Raw genomic sequence first — 12,217 nt, forward strand, 5'->3', positions numbered from 1 at the left:
AAGAATTCTGGCAACGTTTGGCTTTTGCTTGGGACATTTTCAAAATATGTTTATTAATGTTATCGTGAGCCAGACCATTTTGGCTGTTTTCTAAATAATAAAAATTGCATATTAACACGGATTATTTTGGAAAACAGGAGCGCCAAACCTCCCAAATCTTTTATTTTGAAACGTAACAGCGTCAACGAGAAATACTTCCGCTGCCGTCTTTGTCACGTGACCTCTATGCCCTTGGTTTGCTACCTTTGACATGTGAGCGACCGAAACATGTCTTTCCCTAAGAAACCAGGCGGTAAAGCACTGGATGTTTTGCAGAACCTCCCGCGGATAACCTTAGCGAACCTACGGCCTGAACCAGGAGCCCGGCAAACGGTAAGTTTTAATCTCTCGTAAATTTTGTAGCTATCTGTGGCTAACGCAGCTAATGTCAGCTAAAGTAATCCAGCGGAGATAGTTGTTCTCATGAGGTTATGTGCAAGCAAGAGGAGATGGTCCTAAATGTTCCTGTGTCGCAGGAGAAACGCCGGGGCAGAGGGCAGTATGGTGGCAACAGGAGCGGCAGAGGACACAAAGGAGAGCGGCAGAGAGGGAACCGACCTCGGCTGGGCTTCGAGGGGGGGCAGACCCCCTTTTACCTGGCCATACCAAAATACGGATTCAATGAAGGGCACAGGTAAAGGCGTCAAATGCCTTTTATCTGTGAAGCTAATCGATGAGTGCTTGCTTGAGTAAGAGGCACGCCGAATTTGCATAAATGACAGATGCACTTGGTTGCCATCAAGCTCGGATCAGAAAACACAAAGCTTTATTTATAACCTGTTTTATCTGTCAGTCAGTACACCTTATCTACACAGCACTACCCACACTGATCTCTTAATACCAGCATTAGAGTCATGCTGTGGTAGGTGGACTGCCATTTGTGAGTGCACACCTGGAGTGACTGGTCTGCCACTGGCACCTTGTTCTGTTCATAGATGAGAGCACAGACTCCACTGAAGAACATCAGGCCCTCATGCCACATTCATGGAGTCTGACAGCCAGAAATGTGCCTGAGCACCCTGCAGGAGGTCATTTTGTAGAGCATGGGCAATGCTGCTCCTCTCCTTCTTGCACAAAAGATCAAATTCTGCCCCATGTAATGTCCCATCCCCTTGTATGTCCTCCACAGTTTTGAAGGGAGGAGATATAAGGAGACTGTGGCGAGTAGCAGAGGAAACCTTCTCGCGATGTCACTTGCATATCTGTCATCTTGGAAGAGCTGGACTACCTGTGCAGCCTGAATGGACTGCAGTTACCATCTCATGCTGCCAGTAGCATTAAACAAAAGTTAGTCATGAGGGATAAGGAGAGAGCAAAGATGCAGGTGCACCTCGAATGAATTCACAGTGGTTTCCACTTCCTAACTAGACAGATTGATATCCCTGAAGTTTAACTCAGTTTGTGTTACGCTGCTATGATCGAGTGTTCCCTTTATTTTTCTGAGCAGTGCATATCGATTTGTACTTCTTCCTCCTCAGTCGCCGTCCGCAGTACCACCCTCTGACGCTAAAACGGCTGCAGTACCTGATCGATCTGGGCCGAGTCGACCCGACTCAGCCTATAGACCTGACCCAGCTCGTCAACGCCAGAGGAGTCACAATCCAGCCCCTGAAGCGCGACTATGGAGTCCAGCTTGTTGACGAGGTTTTTGATCTGTTCATCTGTTTCATAGAGATCAAATTAGGCAAAATTAGGAAGCTTGATTTGTCATCACAGCTGATTTTAAAATCATTTAACAATCATCTGAGGACAAACAGCTACTTCCTGGCGTATTTAGTGTCAACACAGAAACAAGACTTGAGAGACGTGATTATTGATGTTAAATAAATTATAAATGCTATGCTACAAACACCAGAGGATCTCCTTTCCATGGAAATTGAAAGTATAAGGTTTCTTAATGGATAACCTGTTCATTTCCTTTATCTGTTTTATGAGCAGAACATCTTAAATATTGATGAAATGTATTTTCTCTGTCATCAGTAGAGCCTGTGAGCTGAAGACTTTATGCATAGCTGCTGCAAGACAAATAAAACAATTTAAACAGCTTATAGTTTGACCAGCAAAGGTTTTATTCTTTAAGAATGGCTTCAAAATCACTGTGAGGTTATCCAATTGGTTAGAACTGAAGAATTTTAGTAGACATACCAGTAGGTGGCACCACATGACAGTGTTGTCACTGTGACAGTAACAGATTAAGATGCTGGTCTTGACTCCTCAGTATTTTTATTTAGGTTATTATTTTAGCCAGTTCTGACTAAAGCTCACGTGTTTGTCCTGTTCCAGGGCGCTGAGATTTTTGCTGCAAAAATCAACATTGAGGTTCAGAGAGCGACTGAAGGAGCCATAGCTGCTATTGAAAGGAACGGAGGGGTCATCACAACCAGTTTCTACGATCCCATAAGTCTCGGTAACTCATTAATGACTGATCTTATCCACTTGCCCAAGTCGATGTATTTTATTTATTATTTATTTTTAAAAAAAAATTTAAAGTAAAAGGCCTGAAAATGTGCTCTCACTTTTTGCAGATATCCTCATCAAGCCTGTCCCATTTTTTGTCCGTGGGCAGCCGATCCCAAAGCGAATGTTGCCCGGGGAGAATATGCTCCCTTATTACACAAGTGCTGACAACCGGGGTTATTTGGCAGACCCGGACAAAATCCAGCAGGCCCGGCTAGTCCTGGCACAGAAGTATGGTTACATTCTGCCAGATATTTCAAAGGATGAACTGTATCACATGCTGGCCATGAGGAAGGATATACGACAGATCTTCTTTGGCCTTTCTCCAGGCTGGGTTGTTAACATGCCTGAGAAGAAGATCCTGAAACCAACTGATGAAAAACTGATGAAATATTACAGTTCGTAGGTGTTAGGAGAAAAATACTGTTTATTTACAGGGAGCTGGGGGTGTTGAAAGCGTTTTCATTTTGTATGGAAAACTGTAGTCTGTGTGTTGCCATTAAACTTTATGTTGAAAAATATATTTTTCACTGTATTATCTTTTATTAATACAGTTAAATGTAGTCGATTTTATGCCACAAACCGTATGAGGAGTACTACTCGGTGGCCAACATCTGACGGCCTCGTGTCCAAGCACGACCGTGGCCCGTGCTGCATGATGGAAGGAACGTGAACTGTAACAGGTGAGGGGGAAATAAGGAAAATAAGATAACTCAAAGAATGAAAACAGGAAACAGATGCCTGGTGATGTGTGTTACTTGTGAAATGGGTTGCCTAGGCCCTAGAAGGGGAGTTTGAAATTAGTCACAGGCAGCTGTATCCTGGTGTGGACGTTCAAAAGATCCCTCCCCCTCCCCCTGTTTTGGAACACAATCACAGGCAAAAAACATACATACAACCTTGCCTCTGTATGCTTTGGAGACATGAAAGCCGAATCAAGACATCATTCATATCTAATAAAACTCAAATGCATCCTGATGAGATTTCTATTTTGCCCCCTGTTCGCACTATAAATTAAGCCTGTGCCGGAGTGTAACCTCACTGGTTACAGCTTCATCGCATCTCTCCTGAGCTCACGATTACGCTCATGTTTATTTTTTTGGAGTCGAAATGGCACACTCCCTATAAATAACTTGGTATTTTGCACAGATATTGTCTTGAGGGAGGCTGCCATAGAATTTGTGCTGTTATAAAAACACTTTATCAAAGGAAGCATATGCCTGTGCGTGTGTGCACCACCACGAGCTTTGTGTTTGTCTTAAACCCACCCCCCACCCCCACTGCCACCTTAGTAAATGCAGGCAGATCTTAATTATGCAAGAATAGAAAAAGGACTGATGCAAAGTTTTCGTTAAGCGTTTAAAAAAAAAAAAGATAATTTTTCAGGTGAGTTTCAGTGAAATAGTCAATTTTCACCCCACGAGCCAAAGGTTTCACTTTGATGACTTTCCTTGTGGTTCCCTGAGTGTTTTCCTGAATCCTCAAGTATCCAATACGGCCGGTGGATACATACACAGCCGGCCCTGCCAGGAAAACCTGCCCAAATCCTTAAAGCATAATACTTTAAATAAATCACGCCACAGGAAAGAAACAGCACAATCATTGTTTATGGCAGAACTACAGCTCTTATCTTCAAAGCAGCAGATCCTTTTGAATTTGTATCAGGTCTCAGACGAGCAACAGAGAGAAAAGGAGCGAGCTAAACAATTTTTTTTTGTTATGTGCAAAGAGGCACAAACATCAGCCCTGTGAGTGTGTGGCTGCCTGAAGGTTTGCACAGAAGAATGACAAAGTGGAATCAAGTATTTTCCTCAATCAGCTGGCTAAAAAGATTTGTTTCAGACTGGCGTTTTGTGTCTGGTTTCTGCTCCAAATAATCTAATGTCTGAGTCTAACCATTTCACACTGTTTAATTAAACATTCAGACATTGTTGTCGGTGCTGAGCACGGCAGATCGATTTGATTATCTGCTGCCTTGAATGAGCCGTTTAAGACAGACGCTGTGCATGGCTGTGTCTCGCAAGTCTCAGGCCAGTGTCAGATAATAATCAGGGCTAATTACAGTTAAATGCACGACTCCTTCTCCGCTGTGTGCCGGGCACAGGTGTGAGTTTCAAACTGTGGGACCGAGGACATCCAATGTCCAAAGCTCAGCTCTCTGGAAAGTAAAAGATGTCAACTCAGTTGTGCAATTAAGGCTCTTATCAGTGTAGGATACAATTCCTAATTTACAAAGAATGGAGCTGCTTCTGTGACGAGATCATAGCTTCGCCTCATTAGCCAGTCTCAGTCTGAGCAGCTCTGAATGACAGAAAAATGAAATGAAGTTAGAAAGCAGTTTAAGGAGGAAGGAGATAGACAGAGGAATTGGAGGCTGTGATTTAATACTGTGAACACAAGAGCACTGTTTAATTTACTCATTAGTGATTTTTTCTTACATTAATTAGTCACTTAGTGCAGAAAATAAAATAAGATTCGAAAATGCCACACACACACACATACACACAAGTCAACTGACAAGCAGAAGGCCTTTAAAAAGGCTTCCTCTAAAACATTAAATAATTTCCTCCTTTGCACTTTTTACAAGACAGTTTGTCCCATAAAAAATTATATTACTGGATTTTTATTCATGCTGTTTGTGCTTTTGCCGTACTCTCAGTTACACGGTGAAGTGCATGTCCTCTTTCATTAAAATCTTCACATTTCTAGATGCTGAAATAGCACTTTTTCTCCTTTTTCGGCACACTTGGGCGACAAAGTCTGCAGTTGCTACTTAAAGTAGTGCAGAAATTCTTCAACTTCCGTGGCCTCGCCTGGACACTCTGAACCACCCGGGCTCCCGAGTTTGTCTGAGCTGTGTTTGAAGTCTGGATGAGCTCTGCTTATTATCTCTGCTCAGAGGTGGGGGCATCATTGTGCTCTGTTAATGAGGCCACATTAAGCCTGTCTACACCAGGGGGCATGTAATCCTCTCAGCTGGCTTGACGTTGGGCCAGCCGGGCAGGGCGCTGTTTACACGGGGAGTGTGGAGGCTGACGCTCGGGACCCTGCAGGCCTCATCTGCTGTTGAATTTGCTCAAACATGCGATTGAGAAGTGAAGCTGGAGGCGGGGGAACCAGACCACTGCATAGAATGGTGTCTGAGACTTGACAGAGTATATCTCAAGCTGGCCTGCTGTGCCCATACAATACTTCAACAATGCAATATAGCTTCTCGCCGCGAAGATCACGGTCACCTGAGACAACACTATCATATCCTCTTCACACCTTCCAGCTATAAAACAATGCAGCTCTTTATGAATGAGGCACTGTAAGGAAAGTCAATGGGATGACAGTGAAGCCGAGGCAGAATACAGTGCTGCAGTGTCAGAGGTCAAGACACGGGCCTCCTGCATTGCACCTCTGTGGCTTTGATCAGATTTCTCCTTTGGACAGAAGCCCGAAGAAAGCGTCTCCATGTCAGCAAACTTAAATCACTTTATATCCATAGTACAAGAAGAGCATGGGTGTTGGAGCACCTTCAGAGACGGAAAACTAGAGCCCACAAGCGGAAAACCACAAAACCAAATGAGTGCATGCTCCACATCTAGTAAATATCCAACCAAGGCATTGTCCAGCGTTTCCAAGAGCCTGCTGGCCTGTCCCTTCATAAGGTTCCTACAGGTCCTGACTGCACAGCTCTACCTGTGCCAGCCTGATCATCACTGATCCAAAGTGGAGAAGGAGAGGAGTGTCCCATATATGAGTTCTGTCCAATACAATGGCACATTGTGATCAGAAAGCCACAGAGAACAAGCCCTATTCAGAAAGCATAGTGCCCATTCAGTGGCAGCTCGCTGCTTGTTTGGCTATGATACAATGCACTGATACCCTACTGTCACCTCATAGATTAGGATTCATTAATAAAGCCAAACATAAAGGACTTTTAACACGTTTTCAAACATTTTTCAGCAAAGGAAAGCCCTGCTGGTGGTGGAGTTTGGAGTGGGTTATACAATAAAAGGACACACACACAGAGAGAGGTTGTCTAATATTTAGCCCTCTCAGTTCGCGCTGATAGTCAGCCGAAACTAACATTATTGTATTCACGCTGCGCCATTCAAGGTAATTGATTAAATCCATTAGCGCATTTCACAGCACGTTGGAGCATGCGTCCCGCTCTACCCCGCGGATGTGGATTCAACCTATAATTCTGACAAGCTGTGAAACAAGGACACCCCCACCTCCCCCACCACCAAATCACCAGTTATTCTGACGAGTAATTCGACTTTAAATCTGACATATAACCTCCACATTTGTCATGGGGTTTTTGTTTTTGTTTTTTTAAGTTTTTTTTTATTGGTTTCTTTACCAAAGCTACATACCAGCTTATCAGTTTCGACTCTTAGTTTTATATTTGGTCGCCAATAGTGGGAACACGGTTGAAACAACTCACCTTAATTACGTCTATTATTGAGTTTGCCTGCGTGACACATTATTGATTTTCTTAAAGATCTCCATTTCACCTGATTGACTGCGACGTTAAAACAAAGTCCAAAGCAAAAGCAAATAAAAAAACCTCCTATTACGGGCTCATTTCGAGGCCCTTTAAAGTGGGGACTTGTGTTTTCAATATGTGTATTCTAGCAGAACTCGCCTTAAGATCAGTGCAAACCCTTGTGTATTAACCCTCTGTACTTTACCGTAGAACATTTACACTTTAAAGTTGCGCGTAAGTGACTCTGCTAAGTAGATAATGCAGAGCAGGTGCAGGTCTCACGGATGCACAGTATATTGCAGACTGGTCAAAGGAGCTTGCAAAGAAAAGCGTCTGGACTTCTTTAAGTTACTTGAAGACGTTTCACCTCTCATCCGAGAAGCTTCTTCAGTTCAAATGGTGGAGAGTCAGGACCGCAGACAGACATATATTGCAGACTCAAAGTTGCAAATGTCTGCATAATGCACCCATTGTCTGTCTAATGCATGCCGTCAGTTGCAAAGACAGACATTCATGGAAACCGTAAAGGGGAAGCTAGCACCTGTAATGGCATCCAATTGCATTACAGAGGGAGCGCGAGCCTCCCGGGTTTCTGGGCTGGTCATTTCTATTCATTTAAAGTCACTTTTATCCCATTGTGTTTGTAAATGACTGCTGCTATCACTATAATGTCATTGCGTGGACTTAATTGGTGGCTATTTCCTTTTTTGTGTGTTATTGTAAAGAAACTGCGGTCCTGACAGTTTTCTTCGTTTACAAACTGTATAAAGTGTGAAGGAAAGCTTTAATATTCGCAGCAAATTAAATAAAATCTGTTCGTGTGTGTGTTGGAATTAAATTAGGATAAAACTTTGTAAAGAAGGTGGCACAGACAGTTTGAGCTGGAATTGGAGAGCGATGCGCCAACTGCAGTTTCTGTGCGTCTGAATGTCTGAGGATTTCAATCCACTTTTTTTCGGGGAGCCAGTCAGCCTGTCCCACTGTTTATTTCATCTTTTTGCTGAGACCGATAAGGTCGGGCAATTTCTCCTTCTTGCTGTCCCGCATAATGGCTCATCATGGGTCTTTGTGTGGGCCTATCAACGCTTTTCTCTGTGTGCGTGTTCGCAAACATTTGCGAGCAGTAATCGCGTTATAAACGCGCCTTGATCACGTTTGATTCAGTTGTGTAAAATGAACTTTGATAAAGACAGTGGATGGCCGATAAGAGCTGAAAGACACAGTGTAATTAGTAACCAGCCTTGCCTCCTGAAAACTTTTGATGTGGGCTCATCAATTCCTACCCTGGCCCTCAGGCACTATTGATCAAAAGGCGTGATTTGGTTTTACTAATGGGGGTTTAATAGGTGGGTCAGAGGTAAAAACAACAAGGTGTGTGTGTGTGTGTGTGTGTGTGTTTGTGTGTCTGTTTTGTCCATTTAAAGAGCGCAAAGCTCACGTGTTTGTATCTGAGTATGTTAACAAGTCTTAAACCTTTTTTGATTATGTAGAAGATATAAAAGTGTCACGTTTTCACCTCACAAACATAAATCCTGTCCCAGTGCAGAACCTCCATTGTGTCATCTACACGTGGATAAAGACACAAATTACGTTGACTTTGAGTTTATTCCGTTTGACAATAAAACGGGTGAAACTTTATTTTTCTAATTAGATTAAAAAAACTGTGGGGTATAGACAGACTCTACACGGACCCCAATCTGAAGTTTCGTAAAATCGTTGATTGGGTCGCCGGGTCACAGACCTGAGAACACACCTGGAATTCACACCTTAAATCCACTCCTCCTCGCCTCCCATTGGAGGAGCGCCCACATATATAACTCTTCATCATCAGGAGGATGACAGCCAGCAACAGAGCCATCTGCAAACATGTACTTCGGTCAGGACCCCGCAGATTTCCAGTTCTGCAGCTCCGTTTCGTGCAGCGAAGAGTTGCCAATCGCAGACGGAGACCAGATGGCCCAGGTGTGTTCCCCGAGTTCAGGGCCTTCCAGCCCGCTTTCGGCGAACTCGGACTCCAGCTGCACCAGCCCCGAACCCAAATCTGCTGCGGCACAGCAGAGGGTCAGGAGGCCCCTGAACGCCTTCATTATCTGGACCAAAGAGGAGCGCCGGCGACTGGCACAGCTCAACCCAGACCTGGAAAACACCGACCTGAGCAAAATACTAGGTAAAATAATAATCTGTGTCTTTTGTTTCTTAAATAACACAACATGTTTCAGATATGGCCTCAAACCAGGATTTTATTTTATTAGTCAAAGGTCAGTTTTATCAAGCTAGTCAATGTATAGAGCTCTACTGCTGTGTTATTCTGCAGGGAAAGCCTGGAAAGCCATGTCCTTGGCTGAAAAACGTCCCTACATGAAGGAAGCTGAGCGTCTAAGAGTGCAGCACACCATTGACTATCCTAACTACAAGTACAAGCCACGCAGGAGGAAGCAGTTTAAGAAAAGCCCAAAGACTCCAGAAGCATCGACACCTTCATTATGCAGCTCAGGCTTCAGACCTCCCTACAACCTCACCTACCTGCTCCAGAATCACCAGCAGCCTTTCCAAAATGCACACACCTTCCCAAACTCCTCAGCTAACTACACCTCTTGTCACAGCAGCTATGCAAACACCCCTGACTTCCCAGACCAAGGAAAAGAAGCCACAGCCGCAAATAATCCTATCATATACTCAAACCCTCCTGTGTACGCTGCACAGGCTAAAGGGTATTTTGACCCTCAGCAGGGCCACATCCAGGAAGGTTTCTCCAGTCCTGCAGCTCCCATTGGGAATCAGAGGGAGTTCAGGGTCTATGGAGGCCCCCAGTGCCTTCCTGGGCCATCCCTGGAGTTCTACTTAGAAAGGGTTAAGGCTGATATGCTGTATGATCTGGAGCGCAGCGAGTTTGAACAGTACCTGGGTCCAAGCCCCCAGAGGCCCGAGTCAGTGGATCCCGGCAGTTACTAAGAGCAAAGCAGCCACATACCCAGACGCTTGCTCTCATGAAACAGTTCAGAATGGCATATTTATTTAAATTATATTATATATCGTAGATCTTGAGTGTGTTGTCCTTCCATGTCATGTCATTAAAAATATAATGGAAATAATAATTAACAAATTCATTTTAATGATCATGTTGTTGTTGAGATCTTAAATTGAAAACGGTGATAGAAAACTATGATTATTTTTAATTAATTTAAACTAAAATAATCAATGTCAGTAACTTGAGGAATGAATCCTGCAGATTTTGTTAAAATCCATGCTGGTAAATAAACTTTGTGCTTTTTGGCATTTTTTAATGTCTTTATTTTATTAAATAAACACAAACATTTTTGGCTTGTACATATTCTCCACTGAGCCTTTTATAATGAAGATCAAATGGTTCAATCAATCAATCTTTATTTATAAAGCACTTTTCATACAAAAATGTAGCACAAAGTGCTTTACATGGTTAAAAGCAGCCCACCCCGCCCTCCAACTCACTCCCCACACTCTCATTAACATAAACGATCATGGATACTGGTGTACAAGCAGATAACAAACTATTTTAAATATCTGTAACATTAAACTGTGTCAGAGCTATACTGGCCAGCCTCTGGCAGTCTGTTGACACACTGTTTTATCTCTCTCCACATGTCTTTCATGGCTGAGCGAAGGAAGTAGGGTGGGCGGCGGGGCCATAAACTTCCCAACTTCCTGTTTCATTTTAAAACATTTCACAAAGGCTCTAAAAATATGCCCCAAAAATCGACATATCTCCAAACTCATATGACTTTGGCTGCCAAATGTTTACCCATTTAGGAAAATGTTTACTTCCCGTCCCATATTTTGTGTGTCAGAGCCTCGAGGTTGAACTCTGTGCTGGATGAATGTGAGGGGACAGAGGCCTGAAGTCTCCAACAAACAAACAAAAACATGTCCGAGACCACACGATTGAAACCTGAAATCTCCAGAAACTAAAAGTACTTCAATAAGGAGAGCTCTTTAAAAGGAATGGGCCGATAAGGAATGTCTAGACCCCCCAGAGTCTAGACAATGGTGGTGGAGATGAAGATGGAGGCTTAAATGGAGACTGACTGATGAGGGAGAGGCAGAGATGGGGAGGAGGTGGGTTGCATGAAGGCGTCTGCAAGAGAGAATGACAGATGTGCAGTGAGATTTAATGTACGGGAAGTGAAGGCTGATTGCTTTGAAGAAGAAAGATGATACCAGTGATGTCACAATCAGCTTGACAGCATGAGAAAGTGGAAGTGATGTAAAGTTAGATTAGACTTATGCATAAGCTTCATCTGTACGCATGTTACTACTTAGCACTTCTTTTCAGTGTTTCAAAACAATTATCCAACCAAAAATTATGTGTAAACTCTTGTGCTGCACCGCTTTCACATAATAAACATGTAATAGGTCACGAGGCATCACGTGAGCCTGGTTTGGAGGGAAGAGGGATGAAAATGTTGTGTGGTTGCAGCCGTGGTTCCTCATTAAGCTTGCTACCTGGTCGCTGTAGTTGTTAGACTATTGGATCACTGGCAAAACTTATTATAAGACTTTGACAGATTCTCAAGTGTTAATCATCTTGATTTGACAGGTAACTACTCACTTTGAAGACATTGAAAACATTTATTTACACGTGAAAATAGTCAACTTTTGCAAAATATTATTGCAAAAATAATATAAAGGTATCTATTTATTTTCTGCTGCCTATAAAGGTCATTGTTGCAGAACGGATTGGAGCCTCTTCCAGCTGTGACAGGAGTGAGACACGTGAAACACGCTGGATGGACTCCCAGTTTATTTATAAAATGCTCCTCGACTCCACTGAAACTGAACTCCAAAGCAAATATATTCTTACCTGCTCCTTGAAAATGTCCTGGCTCTGAAACCTATAGTGTATTTGAGGATGTTTTTGCAGCAAAAAGCTTCAACATAGTACTAAAGGTGGCCCTAACAAGCTAAGTACAACCAATACTTCCTTACTTAAATGTGCCTGGCTAAAAGGGATCTGCATAAGGAAACATCATGAGTCAGTGAAAAGGACAAGAAATCTTAAAAGAGTTGGAAGGAAATGGATGAGCACAGAGGTCGAGGGAAGGACGACCCGTTCTGGAGGAGAGAGCAGAAGAGCTGATTGGGAAAATGAAGATCTAGTGCTAGAGTCCACCCGCCACCTGAATGAGAGGAAGAAATCTGACGTCAGTTCAACTCCCATGACAATATTACAAAACAACACGGCAAGGCGAAATGCAGAAAAACACGGTA

General features: G+C 43.2%; 2 protein-coding genes across 2 annotated transcripts; both read left to right on the plus strand.

The window, feature by feature from the left end:
* Positions 1 to 194: 194 nt before the first annotated feature.
* Positions 195 to 3,017, plus strand: mrpl15 (mitochondrial ribosomal protein L15). The gene is made up of 5 exons (XM_086306518.1): positions 195 to 372; positions 516 to 673; positions 1,518 to 1,683; positions 2,323 to 2,446; positions 2,565 to 3,017. Exons 1-5 carry the CDS (start codon positions 268 to 270, stop codon positions 2,900 to 2,902), a joined length of 891 nt encoding a protein of 296 aa, XP_086162644.1. The 5' UTR covers positions 195 to 267; the 3' UTR covers positions 2,903 to 3,017.
* Positions 3,018 to 8,827: 5,810 nt separating this feature from the next.
* On the plus strand, positions 8,828 to 10,260 carry sox32 (SRY-box transcription factor 32). The gene is made up of 2 exons (XM_086305165.1): positions 8,828 to 9,140; positions 9,288 to 10,260. The coding sequence occupies exons 1-2, from the start codon at positions 8,840 to 8,842 to the stop codon at positions 9,923 to 9,925; spliced, it is 939 nt and encodes a 312-aa protein (XP_086161291.1). The 5' UTR covers positions 8,828 to 8,839; the 3' UTR covers positions 9,926 to 10,260.
* The last annotated feature ends 1,957 nt before the right edge of the window (positions 10,261 to 12,217 follow it).

This window comes from Aulonocara sp. 'chitande type north' Nkhata Bay, linkage group LG9 (genome assembly GCF_057382095.1).
Source record: "Aulonocara sp. 'chitande type north' Nkhata Bay isolate Kocher_YH1m ecotype deep benthic linkage group LG9, A_spYH_male_GT1.1, whole genome shotgun sequence".
Lineage (NCBI taxonomy): Eukaryota > Metazoa > Chordata > Actinopteri > Cichliformes > Cichlidae > Aulonocara > Aulonocara sp. 'chitande type north' Nkhata Bay.